The sequence below is a fragment of the Primulina huaijiensis genome, chromosome 5 (genome assembly GCF_012295235.1).
Source record: "Primulina huaijiensis isolate GDHJ02 chromosome 5, ASM1229523v2, whole genome shotgun sequence".
In the NCBI taxonomy this organism is placed as follows: Eukaryota; Viridiplantae; Streptophyta; class Magnoliopsida; order Lamiales; family Gesneriaceae; genus Primulina; species Primulina huaijiensis.
This window is the reverse complement of record NC_133310.1, coordinates 20,289,489-20,313,261: the sequence shown is the minus strand read 5'-3', so window position 1 is coordinate 20,313,261 and position 23,773 is coordinate 20,289,489. Positions and strand designations below refer to the sequence as shown.

Genomic DNA, 23,773 nt, shown 5'->3' with positions numbered 1-23,773 from the left:
GAATTTGAACAAAATTCATCGAAATGACAGCATTAGGACAATACAGCACCTCGGTAAATTGGCAACGCTATTTGGTCGTTCGGGAGAAACATCCAACTCTCCCCGTCTATTGATTTGCCTAAAAGAGGTAGAAACCACTAAAGTCAAAACAAGTCAACACTCACAAATTACATCATGCCAGAGATATCCTACTTCCTACCCAAGCTTATGACACATTATTTCTGTATTTCCATCAATTAAATACAGCAAATACAAAGTTCCTGAGACATTACAACATCCAGAATTCTAACAAAAAACAGATGGATTTTGAATCGGTCCTAAAAATCTATTTTACATGGCGGAAAAATAAGAGATTTTTACCGCAAAAGGTTTACCACTACCTGCCTATGTCCCTTTTCGTCTCCATGTGCTCTTTCATTGGGTTCCCCGACTGCAAACTAAATTGCTCAGTTTTAGCATAGTGCATTTTGATGGCAGCAACGGGATCTGAGACACCAGAACACTGGCCTCCAACAAGCACTCCTCTTCCAACATTAATTCCAACAAGCCCTCTTGATTGCTGTTGGACTCCCGAAACGACATTCAATATATTCCTTCTTTGCATGCCAGCCATAAATATATCTTGTGGGTTCATCACATCTATGGAAAAAGGCCGCGCCTCTCGACTCTTTAGATGGTCTGTCAATCCATTGCTGTTGCATAGATCTCTACTAGGAAAAACTGAAACACAGTTGAAAGAGAGGTCACTGCTCTTCACGAGTCTCTGAAGTGGTGGCTGCTCGACTTTTGCTGCAGGCATAGCATAATTACTAAATGCTGAGGGATACTTGGTCAACAAGAGGGAAGAGTCGGTCACAGGAGGAAGGCCAGTCTGCATCCTGTTCCTATCCCAATAACCAAAATTCATAACAGGAATATTTTCAGAGCCAAGGTGATGGTCACAATCAAATTTTGATACTGCTGAATCTAACCTGACCTGTTGACCACTGAATTTCAGGTTCAGAGTCGGGCCATTGAATTTATGATGCTGACCACAATTGTCATCAGTTCGTTGTCTGCCACAATTTGATTTCTGCTCAGAGGATGTTGATATTTTGCCAAACAATTTTACATCACCATTCCTAAAAGGTTTTTCCTCGTTAGATGAGTAACTAGATTGGGTTCTAGATTGACCAACCCTGTGTCGTTGCAATGGACGCAAAGCCTCGACATCATGGGAATGATTTCTTGAGCTGCTCCTACACTTCTGAAGAGAGAACTTTGCACGATGGGCAGACTGCAAATTTCCATGAGAGGAATTTTGATGCGGAATTGGTTTTTTGCAAATAACAGACCCGTTTATCTCCTCATTCACTATGGGCCCCGGAACCGGGGACCCTCTTAGGAACTGACAAGGATTTGAACATTTGTGACCAGATAATTGCTGCTGACAATCACCTGTACTAAAAATTTTCTGAGAATGCTCGCCATCAACCCAATCAACACCAACAGCTGATAAAGCATTATGATTTGAAAGTTTCTGATATCTAATTGGTACAGAAAACAGTGTAGAGGACCTCAAGGATGCTGTATGGCTATTCTGGTCCCGTGGATCAACACCAGTTTTTTCAGTACAGTTTTCAGGTGCAGCCTTCTCACCTTCACTTGATTCCTTTCGCAGGCCAAGGTCAGCCACCTCTTCGATCTTTCGTACAGTTTCCTCATCAGAGAACACATCCATGGTACTGAGTTCCTGCACAGATACGCACACGCCATTTGCACCATTCTGTCTAACGATATCCACATTGAAGTCCATAACATGATTATTGAGTAGACAATTACCCATCAACGAATTCTTTGAAACAGAATCAGTATCCACGGGATCACGAGACGCTAGCCAATTATTTTCCTCGCATCTCTTTGAATCAAGCTTCAACTGCCGTTTGCTTTCTATTATATCATACTCATGCCTTGACTTCATGTCAGATGGCAGAAGATTATCTTCCATCTTGCAATCTGATCCCTCATTGCAAAGAACGGGCCCAGTCTCCACAGCACTAGCATCTTCCATGTCACTACCACCTCCATTAGCATCCCCAGAGACTGCATTACCTTGTCTAGGTTGAATCAGATCCAACCCAAGGCACTTCCTAGCTTTGCTAAAGAAAACCTTACATTGGTCCCTGGATCTTGTTCTGACACATTGTGAGATAATATCGAAATCTCTGCCATAAGATGACAGGGACCGAATGAAGATTGATTTCTCCATATCACTCCAATCAGTAAAATCCAGCTCCCCGCAGCTCTCATCTGAGCACTCATCATCAACACTCAATGTAACTTCAGGGGTTGACAGACGCTTCATAGAAAACCCAACTCTCTGACACCTCCAATCCTGATATCCATCCACAGGATCAACTGAACTCGTGATGCAAGAACTCACAGCCTCGGACGATATGGAACCACAAATACCAGCCAACACATCAGCAGCTACAGCCTCTCTCTCATTGTCGCATAGATCTGGACTGTTTAACCTCTGAAAAGGACTATCATATGACCTTGGTGCTTTGTGAGCGTTGGATGCACCAAAAGAAAACCTAGGTGTGCATTTCTGGTGAATCTCTGCACCCGTATGGGCATTAGCCACAATAGCTGATGCTGCACCCAGAACATCAAGGGAAGCTGCAGCAACCTCATGGCCCCATCTTTTACGTGATGCAACCAGGTATATAGTCGATTGGGACTTACTACATTTAAAAATGTCAGACTTCTTTATAGCTTTCTCAAAGCAGTCCGACTTGTGATTCTTGTAGTAAAACTCAACACACTCTGCTGTTGTTTTATGATCTAGAAAGGATGCAATCTTCCTGAAATCTTTCCCAAAGGTAGCAAGCTTATCTATGAAGATATCCCTCTCTTCAGACGTCCAGGTATTGATCATAGACCTTTCTGTTTCAAGAGCACGAGGATCTTCCACCAGACCATTATTTGAAATAAACCTTGACATCTGCATCTCCTTCTTGTCCAAAATTATAGCAGGCATCTTCAAAGTATTTCTACATGGTTTAAACAAGGACTCTGAAAGCAGCCTGCTAACAAAATCAATCATATCTTCTGCCAAGACTGTTTCAGAGTTCCCAGCTGTAAATATAGTCATGGAGAATTAATGAAAAGTCAGGAGGGATTTTCTGATGCAAACCAATTTGGAATCTAAATATGTTCCTGCAATTAACGAAAATACACAAGGAAATACAAAAAGAAAATCAAGTAATATTTGCAAAACAACTACAGAAAGGAACCACTCCAAACCAGAAACCAGCTCATTTTCAAAGTAAACACTGATACACATCTCATCAATCATTAATGCAGACACTTCAAACACCAAAGAAGACTATAACATATCCAACCAACAAATCAATTAGTCAGGAACTAACCTTTCTCATATTTGAATATTTACAACAAAGCAATAAAGTGAGAAGAAGATGAAGTCCCCGCTTCATGCAGCGCATGCAGACAGGAGAAGGAAGATGTGCGACACTAAAATTCTCGAGTTTATATCAGTTACCACACATAGGCATCTAAGATTTTTAATCTAAAGACCAGTTTCAATACAGAAGCAATTAGACTAAAAGAACGTGTATTAACCAAAGTTACAAATATGTATCTTCAGAAAAACAGAAACAGCTTTATGTATGGACATATTAGTGAAAAAGGAGATTTTTTCAAATTTAATTTTTTGGCTAAGAAAAAAATTTCATCCAATTACTTGATTTTCAGCTACAACACTTTCGACCCAAAAGATTATATACCCAAAAACACTCTAGATCTACATCCATCCATCAGCATATGAGAGTAACCCCCTTGGTGCCGAATAAAATACACTGAAAAGTGAGTCAAATTTAAATACCTACGAATGGGTCTTTTGTTAGATGAACAGCCAATCTAGAATCAAATCTGTAGCCTAAACTCATTTTTCAGACTCATGTCCAAATGAAATTGATTTATGATATGATCTTTATTCGTACTGTCAGTATTCAGTATGCTTTGAAGTATTGCCAAAACTCGCTCTTCAGATTTGAAGACAAATGAAATTGACCTCCAAACTCCCATGTAATCTCTAATCCCAGTATCAGCATTAAGTTTTCTATGAAGAAAAGCCAACTGAATGCATGAAATCAAATTCCACTCACAGTCGTTCATCTTACGAACCAAGGGCATGCCAAAAAACTTCCAACCAAAAAAGACTCACAATTCTTACACAGAAATTAATCATAGTCAACATAATGTTCAAGTTAAAACAAAATAGAATTAAGAGCACCACATGTCATTAATTCCAAAACAATAGCCAATTCTAGTAATGTGTAAGCGCCTGAGCTCAAGAACCAATAAGGATAGTGGATACACCTTGTGTCTAGAGGCAACCCAGGTGACAGAGAACACGTCTTCGTGCACTTAAAAACTCAAGACACCTCTAAAGGGGGTCTTGGATGTATTTAAGGCACATGTGGAGAATGCAAAGTAAGTCATTCATTTTCAAACATTTATTTCATCGTCATTCTGTAACATGTAAATGCTGGATGAATATGGTGAAATTTTCACCACATTTGAAATCTACGGTATTAGTGTATTATACTATACCCAAACGCACCACCCCTTGATAACTGATGAGGAGTGGTGAATTGCATCTATGTAAAAATATAAAGCAATTGATGAGAACATAAAATTTATGCAAGTACATAGTGATGGATGTTTTTTACCAGCTGCAGAAATCCGATCACAACTGAAACGATACTTTTTATGCCCAATTAGATCTGGCTTCTTCTGAGACCACGCTCGAAGTTTCCTCACAGAAACTAGTCGACCTTGCAACCATAAATGATGAAATAACTTGTACTTAAGAGCGAGAGCCTTCTCCTTGAACCTTAGAAATCGCTTCCTCTTTAGAAAGTTCTTTTTGATAACTGTGAGATCTCCTTGCAAGCAAGAAGCACTAGAACCCATTCCAAAATTGAAGATATTATTTTCGGAAGGTACTAACTTACTTAAAGCCTCAGAAGCCACATCTGCAGAATCTTTATTGGAAGCCAATATTGAGTCATAAATATCCCGTATATCACAATGCATATCACAGGTCCCAGAAAGATCTGGACAACTTTTGGTTACAATCAGCTCGTCATAATCAGCACGGCCAACATTCTTCCCATCACACAAACAATTATCTAGATAGTTTTCAACCAAGTCACTAGAATTGTAGGCATCTGCAGAAGTTGACACCTCGACACATTTTGAGGAAGCACATCCTGTGTTATCGGTGTTCTCTACTTTCAACCTCACGTGCTCAGCTTCGGTTGCAACAGGTGCATTTTCAACAATCGTACATTCAGATGAGACAAGGTGCAAAGGAGCAAGCCTGAAAGCAAAATTGGAATTGGTAACTTTCTCCTCAAAATGTTTCAAGTGGATCTCTTCTGGTTGCAAGCTGGGCACATCTGGAAGAGGGCAGTAACTTCTACGTTCTGATGTCAATGACTTCAGTTCAGTTTCCAGCGAATCTATCTCAGATTCTGTAATTTCAAGTGCTTTTGATATGTCACTCTTCCACAAGAACAACTTGTTGGCTCCCACATAATAAGTATTCCCAGAACTTTGATCCCCAGATTGTAACAATTCACTAACCAAAGAGCTCAAGCAAGATATTGATGCAAGTTCCAGGTTTTCTAAGTTAAATGTTGGTCCATCAAAGGGAGTCCGGGACACAGTACCGGGTGAACAGCTGAAATTAGATGCTCCAAGTTCAGTTTTTGCACCATCGATGGTTTCTTTATCTTCAATACCTGTAACACTTGAACAAAAACGAAATAAGTATAAAGGAAGAAGAAGAAGAAAAAGACGAAGAAGAGAAACCTACTGACCAAATGAGCAAAGAAATTAAGTCCTTAATTATAACCAGTCATCAATCACGCAATCTCAATTCTGCGAAAATAAATAATATTAAAAATCACAACCAGGAGTTCATCAGCAATACAAAGAAGCTTACTTTATCATTAAAATAGGCGAAAAAAAAAAACACAATCAGAAGTTATCTAGTGATGAATGGCTTCTTCTTCAAATACAAAGTCAACGGAGCGATGAATAGCTTCTTCTTCAAATACAAAGTCAACAGAAAATTTTTTACATACTTCGCATTCAAGATCCGAATTCGTAAACTCGTTACAACAGTGATTGCATGCTCAGACAAAAAAAAAGTGGTTGATTGAAAATAAACCCCTGGCCTACCTCTAGCATGAAAAACAAACTAGAATCATAAAGCAAGTACAGTGATATCTTTTTTTTGATAAGAAACATAATAATATCATTAATATCGATTGTTTCCATTACATGAAGTGGACTAGTGGTCCACTACCAAGAAAGAGAAAAGCATTCAATTAACAATACACATAAGTCCAATCTCGTAGAAGATCAAGTATCGATAAGCCCTGAAACTCTTTATTAGATCCAATCCAGTTTGCTATTTTGATCTTGATTTTTTCCCATCATTCTTCTGTACTGTCTTCTAATTCTTCAAAAATTCTTTTATTTCTATCTAACCAGATTGCCCAACAAATTCTATGGATCACCTCTATCCAAAAATTTTTACCTCTTTTGCCGAGCATTTGTCCAAGATCCGTATTAAACAAATCTTGTGTTGTTTTCGACACGACCCAAACCAGTCTCATTTCTTATCTAAAATACACTTAAAAGCATAGTCATAAAGATACTCAAATATATCCCACTAAAAACAAATCACGTCTAGGCTCTCTACTTCCTCGCAGATGTACATGCTCCCATGTCATTACAAATCCACCTAAACTTTTGCGGGTTGTGACTCAATAAAAGGATAATGGAGTAATAAAAGGAAGGTAAATTATGTAGCAATGAACCAATATTACCTGGGGAAGAACTACGAGCAACCGAAGACGGAGTTGCTGGTGAGGTACAATCTTCCAAATCTGCAACTCTTTGACTCTTTTCAAGCATGTTCATGGTGTGAGCTTTCACAGTTTCTTCTATATTACTGAATCTGATGACCATGGAATTTTTTATTGCATCATCTTCAGGGCCATCAACTTTCTTCTTTTCATACTTTGCCAGTCCCTCTCCCCAGCCAAGACGTGGCTTCTTCCTGGAAATAGGTTCCTCGGAAGATGCTACAACAAATATCCTCAAATCAGCAGCACCAGCACCAGCACCAGCACCAGCAGTAGTAGACTGCACTGGTGTCACTTTCTTTTGCAGAAAGTCAGCAGCCGTCTCAATAGGGTCCACTCCCATACTCTTTGAGCTACTTGAGCGGCTAAGACTAGAGCCCCTTGATGATAAGCTCCCTGACCTTGACCATTTCAGAGGCTTCCAATTTATTGACCCCAAGCGTGTTTCTTTGTCATATTTCCCTGTACTCACCAACACGTCCACGTTGCCACCATCCTTATCTGGCTGTTCTTTTGCGATAGAATCAGGTTTTTCTGAAGTGACTTCATCAGGAATGGGATGAGAGAAGTTGCTCTCGTTTATGTTGTTTGCACCATAATTATTGTGAGCTTGAGCATTCTCTATAGACCTCTGTTCATTATTCTCGGCACTTCTTCCAGGACCGTCCGAGGATGCAGCAGGTTCCCAAGAGGTCGCTCTCCAGTATTTTTGGCTAAAGGACCCCCTATTATCTCTGAAATTTCGGAGATGCCTAACTCCATCACTGCCCAGACCGTAAGGCCGAAAATTCTCTTCATCTAAGTTCCTGTCATTGAATCGAGACCCATAGGGAAGAAATCCCTGACCAACCTCATCATGATGCATGTGCCAACCAGCTTGTTTTCCATGACCTCCAGGAGATATAACAAGGAAATTTAATATTTAAAAGCCAAAACTGGAAGGCTGTAAACTCGTAGAGCACCAAAAAAAAAAAAAGTAAAGCATACCCTAAAACAATCACGCCTGAGCAAGATTTTAGCACTTGTCAAGGCAATAAAAAAAATAGAAGGACAGATTTAACACCATAGACGCTAGTTAAACTTTTCAATTATTCTTTTTTTTCACATATCAGATCTACTCCCACCTTATCCACAAAAAAACCAAACACATGTTCATAAATGAAAATTATGGCCACGTACCAGGGTCCCTGTGTCTTCTTTCACAAATTACTTAAGACTGTAATATGAAAAAACTTTTCCTCATAATTTAAAGGCTAAAGAGCTTAACTTTCCATTGATTACTAAAAAAATTTCCCAGAACGGCAGAACCAATTTCAAATAACCAAAAATAAATTCTGTATAGCCTAAATTTGACAAAACTGAAGGGTAACCGAATGGTCCAATAAAAAACCGCAGCATTCAGACTCTATCACGCTTAAGAAAATAATACGTAAAAAAAAGCCCAAAATTCGAAATTCGATTGAATACTGACCAGGAGGAAGAGGGTCAGAACGGATATCAGGGTGCCAACGCGGCTGCTGTTGCTGATAGTGTTGGCGGCGATAAGGCGGCGACCCGTCAGGGTGGTGTTGGTCTCGCCATCTGGGAGGCCAACCAGCTCCGTACCCACCGCCAAAACGAGGGTCCGTCCCAGATTTCTCGTGCTTCCGAAAACCTCTCCGATCCCATGGAAAAGGCTCCGGCGGCATCAAATCCTGACAAATTATTGCTTATTCTGTACCTCGTAACCTCATCAAAGCCTCGGACGCCAAGAAAAGAACGCCAATCCAATTTAACTCTAGGGTCCCATGAAAAAATTCAAAAAAAAAAAGCTCTTAAAATCACAAATACGCGAGACAAAACACCTTAATTTAGATTTTGTTTCTCAATTTTCTGGGCCAGTTGAAAGTGAGGGTGCGTAAGCCATAACGGACAAAATCAAAGACAATCGAATTCTTTCCTTTTATTTATATATGGCATCATTGTATTATTTATGTCTGTTCTGTGAGTGAGAATTCATGGCTCGTGAATGATGCGGACTGGTGTTTGATTAGGGTTTCTACCGCGTGCGCACCAATGGTTGTACATTTTCGATGCTGGGTTGTACGTTGTGGGAATAAGAAAATTTTTCCAACTTCCTTGTTGAATCAAAGATACGCACAAGTTGAGTAAATGGTGTTCTAGATTTACTTCAAAAGTGTTCATGATCATGAACACTTTTGACATTAATAATAATACATGGATAGTTCATATCTGTTTTTGTGCAATCTCAATGAGTAAATATAGCTGAAGAAGTAAGGCGGATTGACGTTATAGACGAATCAGAGGTTTGTGTTTATAGATAATTATGTTATGTTTGGTATTGACTATAACACAAAAACTACTGTGAGCCAGTCTCACGTGTCAATTTTGTGGGAAATATATTTTATTTAGGTCAGAAAAAGTATCATTTTTATGTAAAAAAAAATATTACTTTTTATTGTAAATACGAGCAGGGTTGACTCATCTCATGAATAAAGAGAAATACTCTTACTATAATTAGCTATATGTGAAAATAACGAGATAGCAACAATTTCGTGGTTTTGTATTGTTTTCGAAGATTATAATATTTGCCATGAAATTTATTAGATAATTTATGAGAAACGGTAAATAGTTGATTAACATTTATCGAGATTCTAATTTACAATTCAAACCAATGAATTCATGTCCGAGCTTAACTTGGATAAGTCAAGGCAATGATTGTTCATATGGTTGGTTCAATCCACATTTTCTTTATCTTCTTCATTAACTCGGATACTAATTGTGTGTCTTTCAATATGAACGTCATAATCTTTATTATAATCATCATCAATGGTGGGAAAAAATGCTTACAATCGAATTCTTAGCAAGCCGAAAAATATTCATAAACGTATAATTTCTCAATTATCCCAAAAAATTCTCTTTGCTATGTAGCTAGAATTACAAGTTATGCTTAATTACTACGGATTGTAGGTTTAAGAGAAAAAGGCACGTTAAGTAAAATTTTATCCAAACAATGCGCAAGATTATTTAATACATATATATTTAATACTTTTAGATTTCTTTTACAAAATGGAATAACAAGACAAAACAATTGTTTGACTTTGCTAAGCGAGGAGTGCTTGGTGTTGCAAGAAGAATATGCGCAGCAGATCTTGGCCCCACACGCGGATCTCAACGGGAATATTAACAGGAAATTCAATCTCCTTTGGCGTCCACTTATTATTCAGAATTATTCTATTATTATTAAATATGTATTTATCTTATATTTTAAGGAGTTGAATTAATTAAATATAAAAAAATACAAACATAAGAAGAGAGGTATAATATTATAAATAATTATATTTATTTGTTATTTTTCACGAGATAATATTTATATTTAATTATAAATTTTTTTGGTTGGTATGACAAACAAGATTATTAACTTTTTTTAAAAAATAATTTCTCAAGTTGGGAAGTGGTGGACCACGTGTTCATCACGTGTTTTTTATTGATAAATGGGCTGCTGACGTGTGGCACAATGTTTTGACAAGTCAAAAATAAGCACATGTCCATTTCATCTTAAATTAATTTTCCCCGAGCTATTGACGTGTAAATATATATTTTGTATTTTACGCAAGAGTATCTCTCTTATGAGACGGTTTCATCAATCTTTATCTGTGAGACGGATCAACACTACCGATATTCACAATAAAAGATAATATTCTTAGCATAAAAAGTAACGCAAAAACTTATGTTAGACGGTCTCACGAGTCGTATTTTGTGAGAAAGATATCTTATTTGAGTCATCCATGAAAAAATATTTTTTTTATACTAAGAATATTACTTTTTATTCTGAATATCGGTAGGACCGACCCATCTCACAAATAAAGATTCGTGAGACCGTCTCAGAAGATATCTACTCAAAAAATAATATTTTTTCATGGATGACCCAAATAAGAGATTCGTCTCACAAAATACATCCCGTGAGACTGTCTCACACAAATTTTTGCCTTTACATAAATATATAGTCTATTTTTTTAACCACGAAATTCAGAAAAGAGATCATTCAGGTCGATGATATCTTTATTTTCATCCTCTTGTGATAAAAAAAATCAAAACATGCAAAAATTCCTCTTGTATCCAAAAGTATAAATGAGTAACACAGAGTACATACTGTACAAAACCCATCCAATCCCGTAAGTGAGCAAATAAGGTTGCAATTTTGAGCTTTTAAACGTTTTCCGTCGCATCATCGTTTTGTTTCCCCTCTGTCCTTCCGGCTGCAGCCATCTCTGATGCCAATCGTTCTTCCAGCGCGCGTGCACCTCTTTCCCTTCAGATCAACCAGAAGCAGTGCAGCAAAGTTAATTTCGTCTCAACCCGACATTCAAAATTTCAAATGGCATCAGAATCTTTTCCAAGTAAGTTAGGAGTCCAAAACACCTCACATCACTTTTCCCTAATGTTAAAGTACTCATCATTGAAACTTTAAAATCAAGGCCTTGTTTGTGTACTTCAAACATCAATTCCATTTCCAGTTTCTACAATTTTTATATGCAATAGAGCCCAACATGCCAAAAGACAATTTCTCAACCATATTACAGATTGCTCTTCATCACAGATTGTAAAGGAACGGGAGGAATTTCAGTAAAAGTGAAAATGAACTAAATTATGAGAGGATCGGATAAAATATATCCAGACATGATTTGGACTCGTTTCTTCAGCCATACAGCGAGAAATGATAAAGGCTCTTCTATACAATTCTCGTAAATTTCATTTTGAATTTACTAGCGATCTCACTTAACGCCTAAATACGGGTGTATAGTTCAACTTTTCAAGGAAAGTGGGTACGAAATGTGAAAGAAGACTATTCCCACAAAACTAACAAATTCTTCAACATATCAAAGAACTTAAAAAAAGGTCGCAGTGCAGTAATTAGCTCAGTGGCAGTATACGTTAAAACAATTGGAAAAAAACATGCATCATAAAGGTAAACACCAAGTTATCTCCAATTGACAGCAAATCACGCAATTCATAGGCAAGTCAAGCAATCTGCCTCCATCAATCTTTAGTCAAAAGTAGCAGAAAAGATTACCTCCTCCTAGATGCTTCGATAGGATCTGAACCAGGCAATGAGCCTAAAGTGTAGCCCCTGGACTCTTCAGAGGTTTCAGATCTTCTTCCACAAAGCATCCGTTCGAAAATTGCAGCAACGGGATTGATGGCAGGTCTGCAGACCATCATTCATAGTGAGTATTGAAATGCAGAGACATAAAAGGACAGGAAGAGAAAGTCTTATTCACAGATGAGACCAGATGTATGGTCAAGTACCTTAAAAATTCAGGAAAGAAGGTAGAAAACGCAAAATCATCACTTGAGTCACCTCTTCGTTTCATCTCTGTATTACTCTGCCAGTATCTGAGGTAAATCCAACCTATGTAGGTGCCAAATATTAAGGTAGGAAGATATGAGGCAGACTCCACTGTAAAAAAGCTTACAATAACAGCCACCAACAATGCTAGAGAAGGTAACCACTGCAAAAAAGTAGAATAAGTCATAAGTAAAAGAATAAAAAGAAAATATTACTCCGTGTTTTCAAGTTTTGAGATACATTTAAAACTTTTGAGTGTAAAACAAAAACATAAAAAGAAAATGTCCATACTTTTGCTTTTAACTTCAACCAAGATAGCTCTTGATCGGGTACTATTTGCTTGATGCCAACTAAGAACCCAGAAAGAACCCCTTGGAAACCAGAAATAGGCATATAGCTGCAATATAACAATTAGAAAACTATGATTTTCTTAAACTCCTTTTTAGATAACCAGGGTAGCAACAATTAATTGAGGGTATTAACAGCTAGCTTGAAGGGTCAAAGTTTCAGAGACACGTCTCTTATTTTGGATGACTCGATTTGGACTGAATACTGAACATGACAGACAATTCACTGAAATATTTTACGAAATTACATTTGATTCCAGTGAACAGGCATGAATAAAAAAACATTAACAGGAAAGGAATCGATCAGGAAATAGAGCATTCATAAATACAGTTTCTGCATAAAATTACTCTTGCGTCACTTACAGGTAACTTTCCTCCCTTGTAATGTAGTACAGGGAAATAGCCGTGATGAAAACGCAGACTGATGTGAGAAAGTTAACAACAAAAATGAACTTTAAAAATTCTCTAGAACCCCATAAAGGTTCAAGTAGCTTTCCGATGAAAAGAAGACTAATGGTGCTGATGACTACCTGCAAAACAATGACAATATTTGGAACCCAGCGACGAAGAATAAAGGCAAATGCAGTTGATTGCAAATGAAAAAAACCCAAAAAAACTACATACTCCATATATTGATTGCTCAATATAACCAGCGGTAATGAGATTCCAAGCAAAAGGAATGGTCCTACAGTAGATCCACAAATAAATGGTTGAGTCATGGTTCCTGGAATCTAAATCTGAGTGAAAGGATATGTGAAAAATCAATAATGCCCGAAACTATCCCCCATTGGTAAAGCTTGTTGTAGCCTCCACTCAAAGTTTTCATTCACAATGCATCAACAAAGTTAATTTAATAATGGCGATGTGTTAGAATTTTTTACCTTTTTCATACTTAAGGTTGAAAAGAAGAAAAGGACGCTAATTGCACGTAATTAATGGCTCGCGTGCAATAATTCACTTATCTCTCCCCCGGTTGGTGGAACTCATCATGATTAACATAATGATTCAATATTTTTAGATAAGTTTACAATGAACGCACCAACAGGTAAATTCTTTTTGCACCAACTGACAAAGTTTCTTTAATAATACTCAGTCAACTTAGACCTTCCCATCGCCATCTACTTAGCGATTCATCAAAAATTTACTTGTTTCCAACAATCAATCCAAATAAACAAAGTAATAAATACATAAACCAACAAATACCAGGTTAAAGTAACTCTCCCACCTCCCCGTTGGGCTACCAAAACAACCCGGACGCATAAAAACACACAAATACACGTAGAGAGATAAAAAGAAAGAAGATATTACTTCGCGGGAATAAGAGCAAGATAAGAAACAACAGAGGGCAAAATCTGAACAACAATGTGGCCGCCGATCAGCACTGCCGCCATCCCTTTGCAGAGCCTCGTAAATCCAGTGAACATCGAACCCTTAAAAACATCAATAAAAATGAATTTAAAAAAAAAACCACAGGTTAACATTCAGATCTGTTGATTGTGCATTGTTAATTCAGATCTGATTATGTGGTACTTACCCCTGAAAGCTGTGCAGAGCTCATCTTGGAAAGAAAAAAGGATTTGAATTAGGGTTTGATCGGATACCACACTCGGTGGTGAATATATCTATAAATTTATAATTGTTGAATTTGAAATCTGGAGAGGCTGAACCTCACGAATAAATAGTTGCCATTAACGTTGAGGAGAAGAAACTTGCAAAATTATCAGTTCACCACCTGCAAATGTTGTAGTTTCCGAAATTGACCCTTGTATCATAGCTAGAACTTGATATATGATTTTTCTATTTTTTAAAAATAAAATTTTATATTTATATAATATACATATTTTTATAATTGAATTCTTTTTTAAAAAAGTTATACACACATACACACACACACATATATATATATATATATATATATATATGATATCTCTAATATACCACGAAAACTCTTGTGAGACCCGTTATATATATATATGATATCTCTACTATACAATATATTATATAAATATTGTATAATACATATTAATTTGAGCCAAAGATATTATTTTTATATCAAAATTAATATTTTCTATTTCAAGTATGTGAATCATTGCACAAAAAATATACTCATAATGTTGCCCCGAAAATTTAAAAATATTATCCACAATATATTTATATATATGATATCTCATTTAAATACCCAGCATATCTCCCGTGATTTACTGATGTGAGATTTCGCCTAAGGGACTTCATCAAATGTTACGGCTCAACCCATTTGTGATATTGTTCGCTTTGGCCCGAGGCAGCACGGCTTTAAAACACGTCACAAGGGGTTGCTACACACTCATTTAAATACTCAACATCTCTCCTGTGGTTTAGCGATGTGCGATTTCGCCTAAGGGCCTTCACTCCCCTTTCCGAGACTCAGCGTCCTCGCTGAGGTTTGCCCCACCATCCCAAACCCATGCAGAGTCGCCCTAATACCAAATGTCAGGGCCTAGCCTACTTGTGATATTGTCCGCTTTGGTCCGAGGTCTCACGACTTTAAAACGCGTCACAAGAGGTTGCTACACGCTCATTTAAATGTCAAGCACCTCTCCAGTTGTTTAGCGATGCGGGATAAGGGCTTTCGCCCTCTCTTTCGGGACTCAACGTCCTCGCTGAGTTTTGCCCCACCATCCCAAACCTATGCGGAGTCGCTCTGATACCAAATGTTACGGCTCAACTCACTTGTGACTCACAGCTTTAAAACACGTCACAAGGGGTTGCTACACGCACATTTAAATGCCCAGCATTTTTTCCGTGGTTTAGCGATGTGGGATTTCGCCTAAGGACCTTAATATCATGGCCTAGCCCACTTGTGATATTGTTCACTTTGGCCCGAGACCTCATGGCTTTAAAACACGTCACAAGGGGTTACTACACGCTCATTTAAATACTCAGCATCTCTCCCGTGGTTTAGCGATGTGGGATTTCGCCTAAAGACCTTCACCCCCCTTTCGTGACTCAGCGTCCTCGTTGTTGTTTGTCCCGCCATCCCAAACCCACGTGGAGTCGCTCTGATACCAAATGTCACGGCCAGCCTACTTGTGATATTGTTTGCTTTGGCCCGAGGTATCACGGCTTTAAAACGCATCACAAGGGGTTGCTACACGTTCATTTAAATGTCCAGCATCTCTATCGTGATTTAGCGATGTGAGATTTCGCCTAAGGACCTTCATCAAATGTCACGATCCAGCCCACTTGTGATATTGTCCGTTTTGGTCCGATGTCTCACGGTTCTAAAATGCGTCACAAGGGGTTGCTACAGGCTCATTTAAATGTCCAACATCTCTCCCGTAGTTTAGCGATGTGAGATTTCGTTTAAGGGCCTTCAACAAATGTTACGACCTAGCCCACTTCTGATATTGTCTGCTTTGGCCCGAGGTCTCATGGCTTGAAAACGCTTCACGAAGGGTTGATCTACGCTCATTTAAATGCCCAACATCTCTATCGTGATTTAGCAATGTGGGATTTCGCCTAAGTGCCTTCACCCCCATTTCGGGACTCAGTATCCTCGCTGAGGTTTGCCCCACCATTTCAAACCCACTCGTAGTTTAGCGATGTGAGATTTTGATCCCTACCTAACGAAGGCTGATTAGGCGATTTGCCTGTTAATAGCTCTAAAATGAGTACTCCAAAGCTGTAGACATCAGACTTGAATGTGACTTTCTTGGTTTCAAGCACCTCAGGAGCGCGGTAGCCCGTGATGTGATGATTTGGAGGGATCATGCCCGAGAATAGGGGATTAAGCTCGTAATATGATACATATGCATCAAGATTGTCTTGTTTGAGGAGGACATTCGAGGACTTGATGTTTCCATGTGGTAAGTTTCCAAATGCATGAAGGTGTGCTAGTCCTCTCGCAGCACTTGATGCTATTTTTATTCTGCTGTCCCAGTCTAGTGGGTTGCGACCCGAACCTCGACTACCTATATCGTACAATAGGAATAAGCTCTTATGCGAATACGTGCATAAAACAATGAATATCAAAGTAACATCACTTTAGCATATCCCGGCCCCCCATTATACAAGCAGTAAGCCAGTTTAGTTATCTCGAAATACAACTTCAATGACTATCTCAAATGATATATCTGTAACTTCAACGATAATCTTATCAAAATCATAAGCTCCAAATTCTTCTAAAAATAAAATAATTCATTGTAAAAGTTTGATAACCACATCAATATCAATATTTTCAAATTGAAGAAATTTGCACTACCATGACATATTTTTAAACTTTGTTTTGGGTCTCGTAATATGCCGGGAAAAAAACCTCAAGACTAATAAATTTATATTAGATCAATTTACACAAATATATAATATTTTTTTTATAATATGGAAACCAATCGTCGCTATATTTAGATACACATTGAATAATATACAAACCATCTTCCCTTTAATTAGTTACGTACTTGTTGCACATTCTATAAAATGTTGTAATAAAAAGGGAAAAGATTACCATATTTAATATAGGCTCAAATTATCAAGGCTGATTAAAGGAGGTGTATTGGTTCTAGATTTTTAATGATTTTTATGGAATTTAAAAATCTAGAGGTATTCAAACTAGACTGTTATATACTCTATAAAAACTCAGTGGTATTGAATGTAAACTTTTGTAGAATTTTAAAAAGTCATGTGGTGTAACTTGACTTTTAAAATCTATACAAAAATGTATATGTATTCAAAATGTTAATAGACTTTTAATAACTCCATTAAATTCTATTAATTACAAGAATTATAGCATAAGGTACAACAATATACTGTCAAAAAAGTCTTTGATTCAACCTAAAGATTTGAATATACATTTAATTGAGAAAATCTCTCAAACTCACATGCTCAATACAAACACTAAATTTTCATTCTTTTCTCATCTATTTATTTTTTTTTATTTGTACTTTTTAAAAACATATAAATTAAAATTATTTTTAAGTACTAAAATTTAATTTTTTTTATTAATTATTATATAACATTTGATGTTTAATTATTTTTTTACAATTTTAGTTAATTTATATTTTAATTTTGATTATAACTCAAAATTCTTGCACATGATATTTTTCATTAACTTGAATGAGAATATATATATGTGTGTGTGTGATATATATAATTTTATAAGTTTATCACACATATATATAAGAATAACTATAATAAATTAAATATATTAAAATTTTATAAAATTACCCTAATTATAAATATTTTAACATACTTATTATTTATTTTCAGATACAAATAAGTGTCTTGTTTATTTTTTTTATTTGACATATTATTTGTATATTACATGACTATTTATATTTTTGTAGTTTTCAAAGATTATGTACATTATCCATTAATTAATTAACTCTAGAAATATGATTTGATGGGTAAATATTTTTTAGTGGATGGTAGATATCCAAATCGATGTCAATTCTTGGCTCTTTTTCGAGATGTACATTATCATCTTCAAGAATTCACAAGTCAAGGTTGTCGCCCTAAAGATGCTAAAGAGTTATTCAATCTTCGTCATGCTTCTTTGAGGAATGCTATTGAGGACATTTGTTATATTTAAATCACGGTTCAAAATATTCAAGACGACTCCTCCATTTCTATAAACGACCCAAACAGAGCTTGTATTGACTTGTGTTGGATTACACAATTTTCTTCGAAAGAAGTGTTGATTTGATAACTTTCAAATTGAACCAAATAATGAAACTCAATTGTTTTCATCAGCATAAGTTTATAAAGGTGACAACTTTGATTAGTTATTTGATACTCATGAACAACAACAAACAAATACTAATACATGGTACGATATCATAGCCAATGAAATGTGGAGCGATGCTGATCAAATTGTCAATAATGATTAGATTTTTTTTTATAAAAGACTACTCATTATTTTGATTGTTCATTTAATAAAATTTTACTATGAACTTATAAAAATATTATTCATTAATATGTTAAATGGACATAAATAATTGAAATTCTGATTTCAATAAATTGGATAGTTCATTTATCGTTTTTCACCACTTAAATTTATTTAAATTTTAAGTAAGTAAAATTAATTTGCATTCACAAATAAAAAAATAATTTAAAATTGAAGAGGTTATATATGTCCAATAATTATTTTAAAAAATTAATAAAAAATAAATTACAATTATAAATTACAAAATTCACATAATTCTATGGAAAAATTAATGTATGTTCTGAGAAAAAAAATAAAAAATTAATCGATATAGTTCTGAGTCTGTTGGCCTTTATCATTGAATACGATGACTCCTGGCTTGTTCCATGCTCCTACGAGTTCTGACTTTTATACGTTTGTCAAAAATAATATTGAATCCGATCGAGGGCATGATTGAAATATTTTTTAATGATTTTTTTTCCTTCAAATTTAGTATTGACCAGATAAAAATGCTGGAAGGTTGGGACGTCTAAATGCAGAAAATGGAGGATTGAATGATGCGAATAACCTTAAAGTTAAGGTAAATTTGTGCTTGCTTGTTGATTGTCTGTGTTGATTTTGTTGAAAAACCTGATCTCAAGAACATCGTGCTTGAGTGAGGTCTTCTAATTAGGCAATCATGTGACAAACAATGGCTCCTAATTATTACCTGTGAATCAGGCGATGCATACCAATTATGAGAGCTTTTTTTGTTTCATATTCCACTTCTCAAATACTGTATATTTTGAAGTTCAAATCATCCCACTTTGATCATTTCCACCTTCTTCCCAGTTTCGTCCCAAATTAACTAAAATCACGAGCTTATCATTTAAAATCAGGTGAAGGCTGAAGTTCATCACGGGTTTACATTTATTGTATTATGGTCTTCCCAAAGTATCATGTAGGACAGTCTAATGGGTAAATGTGTGAACTTTCAAGCATTTTTCTTTCATAGTAAGAGTCTACTTTGAGATGTTAACTGATTTCTGCTTGTTGTGGAGTCTTTAAATCAGTTTTAACTGCTTCCAACTTGGGATATTTTATTCGAAAACCGGATATTATCCTAAAATTTGCTCTGCCGTATTTGGATGTGTTTTGTTGTTGCACATGCTTTAATGAACGAGCTGATTTGGTGACAGAATGCTTTGAGCATTACTAACTGCCGCTGCTTGTTATCATTGAACACTTCATCCTTTGGGCCAGCCATTTAGTTTTAGTGTTCTGACAATCCTCGAGGGATGCATTTAACTTGAACCTTGCTTGCTCGGGGTGTGACTGCGACCCACCTGATCCATGAGAGCTAATGGCTGTGAAAGAACATTTAGAATCTTGCCGCTTGGTGTATTCCTTGATGCTCGTCTGGTTGGGATAAAAATTTCAGACTCTTGATTGGGTGAATAGTGTTAGACCTTGGCTTTTCTCATATCATCAGCGCCTTACTTTATAGGTAGTTGTCGAGTTTTCATTGAAAAAGAAATCACTGTAGCACATGGTGATAGTGGGAGACGAGATCCCTTTGTCTGGGGGTATTGGTGTGTTGGGGAATTACACCCCCGAAGCGATGCCAAACACGACGATAATAGTACCCCAAAACTTGCGGAATAAAATAACCAACAAGAACACAAAGATTTACGTGGTTCACCCAATATAGGCTACGTCCACGGAGCACTGCAACTTTTATAACAGGAGAAATATTACAACAAGTGTATACACCAATACACTCAATATTTCTCACACTCCCAACCCGAGTATACCGAGAAAATAATTTCTCTAACTCACACAAGAGAATTCCCGCACTCAAGAAAAAAATACACTCTTTTTTTCTATGCACTCTCTATTTATCAAAGCTAAAAAGCTTTTGATTTTGGGATACAATAACTGAAGGAATTGAGCTCTATTTATAACTAATTCCCTCCAGCTATTTCTGCAAACTTTCCGATGTGGGATACAAATTTTCTTAATTTTTTATTCAACGGGCCCCACCTCACCTAACATTTCTCCCACTTGAAGACTTGATTTCAATCATGTCTTCACATCATCATTGCAGCAGCTCATATATCTCCATTTATACTTGTAGTCCAACTGAAGTTGAACACAACTTCAGTTTGTCAATGGTTACCGTCTTCGTGAGCATATCGGCTGGATTTTTACTTCCAAGAATCTTCTCCAGCATCAAGACTCCATCTTCCAGCACTGATCTGATGAAATGATACCTAACCTGTATATGCTTTGTCCTAGCATGATAAACAGGATTTTTTGCTAAATGAATAGCACTCTGACTGTCACAGTATAATGTGCTATCTTCAAGCTTCTGACCCAATTCCTCCAGAAAGGATCTCAACCATATCATCTCCTTACTAGCTTCTGTAACTGCAACATACTCAGCTTCAGTAGTCGAAAGCGCAACAATCTTTTGCAGCTTAGACACCCAGCTTACAACTGTACCACCTAATGTGAACACATATCCAGTAGTACTTTTCCTGCCATCCAGGTCACCACCCATATCGGCATCGACAAAACCCTGTAAGCCAAATTTTGATCTCCTGAAGCATAAAGAACAACTAGCAGTACCTTTCAAATACCTGAGAATCCACTTAACTGCTTCCCAGTGTTGCTTTCCTGGATTACTCATAAACCTGCTCACAACTCCCACTGCATGTGCTATGTCTGGTCTTGTGCACACCATTGCATACATGAGGCTTCCGACAGCAGAAGCATAAGGAACCTTATTCATATAAGCCTGCTCCTGCTCCGTCGATGGTGATTGTGCTTTGGTTAGTTTGAAATGACTAGCCAAAGGAGTACTCACAGATTTAGCTTCATCCATATTAAATCTGCTAACCACCTTTTTCACGTACTCTTCTTGAGATAACTTCAAGAATCCATTCACCCGGTCTCTGAAGATCCTCATTCCAAGGATTTGCTTTGCAGCACCCAAATCCTTCATGGCAAATTCCTTTGATAAATCTTTCTTGAGTTTATCAATTTCTTCCAGACAAGCTCCAGCTATCAGCATATCATCTACATATAGCAGTAGTATGATATAAGAACCGTCAAACTTTTTCACATAACAGCAGTGATCAGCTTGACACCTTAGGAATCCATTTTCACTCATGAATCCATCAAACTTCTTGTACCACTGTCTTGGAGCTTGTTTGAGACCGTACAAGCTCTTCTGAAGTTTGCACACCATTCTCTCTTTTCCCCGTACTTCAAAGCCCTGTGGCTGCTTCATATAAATTTCTTCATCTAGGTCACCGTGAAGAAACGCAGTCTTTACATCCAACTGCTCCAAATGTAAGTCTTCCTTCGCCACTAGTCCAAGTACAGTCCTGATAGTGGTTAATTTAACCACCGGAGAGAAAATCTCGGTGTAATCAATTCCTTCCCGTTGTTGGAAGCCTTTTACAACAAGTCTTGCCTTGTACCGCTTGCTACCATCATGCTCTTCTTTTAACCGGTACACCCACTTGTTATGTAACGCCTTTTTGCCTTGCGGAAGTTCTGTCAACTCCCACGTCTGATTGGATGACAGTGAATCCATCTCATCTTCCATGGCCAACTCCCACTTGGTTGAATCATCATTTTGCATTGCCTCTTCATAGGTCTCCGGTTCACCTTTGTCTGTCAGCAAAATATAGTGAAGTGCAGGGGAGTATCTATCAGGTGGTCTAATGGTTCTCAAAGATCTCCTGAGTTCAATCACCGGAGTTTGTGGGTCATCATCTTGTGCAGTTTCTTCTTCATCTTCCTGGTTACTGGTTTTCGATTCATTCACAGGAATGTTTGTCAATGGCACTTCATCAGTCTTCTCGACTTCAGGACATTCATCTCCAGCTCCAATGTCTGACTTGTCCTTGTACAGAAGTTTCTCATTAAAGATTACATCCCTGCTCCGAATGATCTTCCGATTTTGGTCATCCCAGAAACGATAACCAAACTCATTATCTCCATAACCAATAAAGAAGCACTTCTTTGATTTCGGATCAAGTTTTGTTCTGCTTGCTGAATCAATATGAACATAGGATAGACATCCAAACACTTTCAAGAAAGAAAGGTTTACTTCTTTGCCGCTCCAAACCTCTTCGGGTATTTTGTAGTCCAGTGGTACCGAAGGTCCTCTGTTGATCAGATATGCTGCAGTGTTAACAGCATCAGCCCAGAATGATTTTGGCAATCCAGAATGCAATCTCATGCTCCTTGCGCGTTCATTCAAGGTCCTGTTCATCCTTTCAGCTACACCATTCTGTTGAGGTGTACCAGGAATGGTTTTCTCCATCTTGATCCCGTTCTGTGCACAATATTTCTTGAACTCATCATCTTCATATTCTCCACCATTGTCAGACCGTAAGCACTTCACCTTCAAGTTGGTCTCATTTTCCACCATGGCTTTCCACCTTTTAAAGGTCTCGTAAACATCAGATTTATTTTTCAGAAAATAAACCCAAACTTTTCTACTCGAATCGTCAATGAATGTGACATAGTATCTCGAGCCTCCAAGGGATGTCACAGGAGATGGTCCCCATACATCAGTATGAACCAGCTCCAACTTTGCTGCTTTCGGTTCTCTACCGCCTTTTGAAAAGCTCACCTTCTTCTGCTTTCCAAAGATACAGCTTTCACATAGTTGGTGTTCAACAGTCTTTAATTCTGGTAGCTTTCCTTTTGACACCAACATCTTCATTCCCTTCTCACTCATGTGTCCAAGTCTATAATGCCATAGACTTGAATTGGCTCCAGCATCCACAGCTGCTAATGTGTCTCTGCAACTGGAAGTCATATACAATGTTCCAGTTTTCTTTCCTCGAGCAACAATCATGGCTCCTTTGTTCACTTTCCAGGAACCATCACCGAAGGTCACATTGTGGCCTTCATCATCGAGCTGTCCCACCGAGATCAGATTGCGTGTCAATTTTGGTACATGTCTGACTTTGTTGATTTTCCAGACAGATCCATTTGACATCTTCATCCGTACATCACCCATACCAACAATTTCCAAGGGTTTTCCATCAGCCAGGAAAACTTTTCCGTAATCGCCAGCGATATAATTATCAAATACATCGCGATCACCAGTGGTATGAAACGAAGCTCCCGAGTCCATAACCCAAGAATCAACAGGGCTTTCCATGGATAATAGCAGAGCATCATGTACTTCCTCAGTGACATCATTGGCGTTATTCTTCGTTGATCTGCA

General features: G+C 37.3%; 3 protein-coding genes across 10 annotated transcripts in view; 1 reads left to right on the top strand and 2 right to left on the bottom strand.

The window, feature by feature from the left end:
• Nucleotides 1–15: 15 nt before the first annotated feature.
• LOC140976953 (uncharacterized) lies at nt 16–8,953 on the bottom strand. Of its 6 annotated transcripts, none has more exons than XM_073441411.1 (5): nt 8,419–8,952; nt 6,909–7,838; nt 4,737–5,813; nt 972–3,120; nt 16–878 (listed from the first exon to the last, which is right to left on the bottom strand). In XM_073441411.1, exons 1-5 carry the CDS (start codon nt 8,633–8,635, stop codon nt 377–379), a joined length of 4,875 nt encoding a protein of 1,624 aa, XP_073297512.1. In that variant the 5' UTR covers nt 8,636–8,952; the 3' UTR covers nt 16–376. The 6 variants fall into 6 exon arrangements, with proteins under 6 accessions (XP_073297512.1, XP_073297511.1, XP_073297510.1 ...); XM_073441410.1 differs by having other exon boundaries at nt 17–884; XM_073441409.1 differs by having other exon boundaries at nt 18–3,120; nt 8,419–8,641; nt 8,792–8,949.
• A 2,093-nt stretch (nt 8,954–11,046) lies between these two features.
• LOC140976952 (rhomboid-like protein 19) lies at nt 11,047–14,389 on the bottom strand. The gene is made up of 8 exons (XM_073441407.1): nt 14,179–14,389; nt 13,953–14,074; nt 13,269–13,329; nt 13,008–13,174; nt 12,589–12,694; nt 12,258–12,460; nt 12,022–12,156; nt 11,047–11,259 (listed from the first exon to the last, which is right to left on the bottom strand). The coding sequence occupies exons 1-8, from the start codon at nt 14,200–14,202 to the stop codon at nt 11,157–11,159; spliced, it is 921 nt and encodes a 306-aa protein (XP_073297508.1). The 5' UTR covers nt 14,203–14,389; the 3' UTR covers nt 11,047–11,156.
• Nucleotides 14,390–18,942: 4,553 nt separating this feature from the next.
• Nucleotides 18,943–23,773, top strand: part of LOC140976951 (3-oxoacyl-[acyl-carrier-protein] synthase, mitochondrial-like) — an 11,820-nt gene continuing 6,989 nt past the window's right edge. Inside the window, exon 1 of one of the 3 annotated variants that reach the window (XM_073441401.1) lies at nt 18,943–19,120. The gene's annotated coding sequence lies outside the window, so the exon portion shown is untranslated. The remainder of the gene's footprint in view (nt 19,121–23,773) is intronic. The other 2 variants (XM_073441404.1, XM_073441406.1) reach the window with 2 other exon arrangements.

What these genes read in the sequence shown, in the direction of transcription:
- LOC140976953 (XM_073441408.1), bottom strand. Translation starts at nt 8,635, where the DNA reads ATGCCGCCGGAGCCTTTTCCATGGGATCGGAGAGGTTTTCGGAAGCAC. An exon ending in TTCTGACCCTCTTCCTCCTG is followed by an intron (nt 7,839 to 8,418) that starts GTCAGTATTCAA and finishes TATCTCCTGGAG; the next exon opens with GTCATGGAAAACAAGCTGGT. An exon ending in TGCTCGTAGTTCTTCCCCAG is followed by an intron (nt 5,814 to 6,908) that starts GTAATATTGGTT and finishes CAAGTGTTACAG; the next exon opens with GTATTGAAGATAAAGAAACC.
- LOC140976952 (XM_073441407.1), bottom strand. Translation starts at nt 14,202, where the DNA reads ATGAGCTCTGCACAGCTTTCAGGG. An exon ending in GCTCTGCACAGCTTTCAGGG is followed by an intron (nt 14,075 to 14,178) that starts GTAAGTACCACA and finishes GATGTTTTTAAG; the next exon opens with GGTTCGATGTTCACTGGATT. An exon ending in CTTGCTCTTATTCCCGCGAA is followed by an intron (nt 13,330 to 13,952) that starts GTAATATCTTCT and finishes GATCTACTGTAG; the next exon opens with GACCATTCCTTTTGCTTGGA.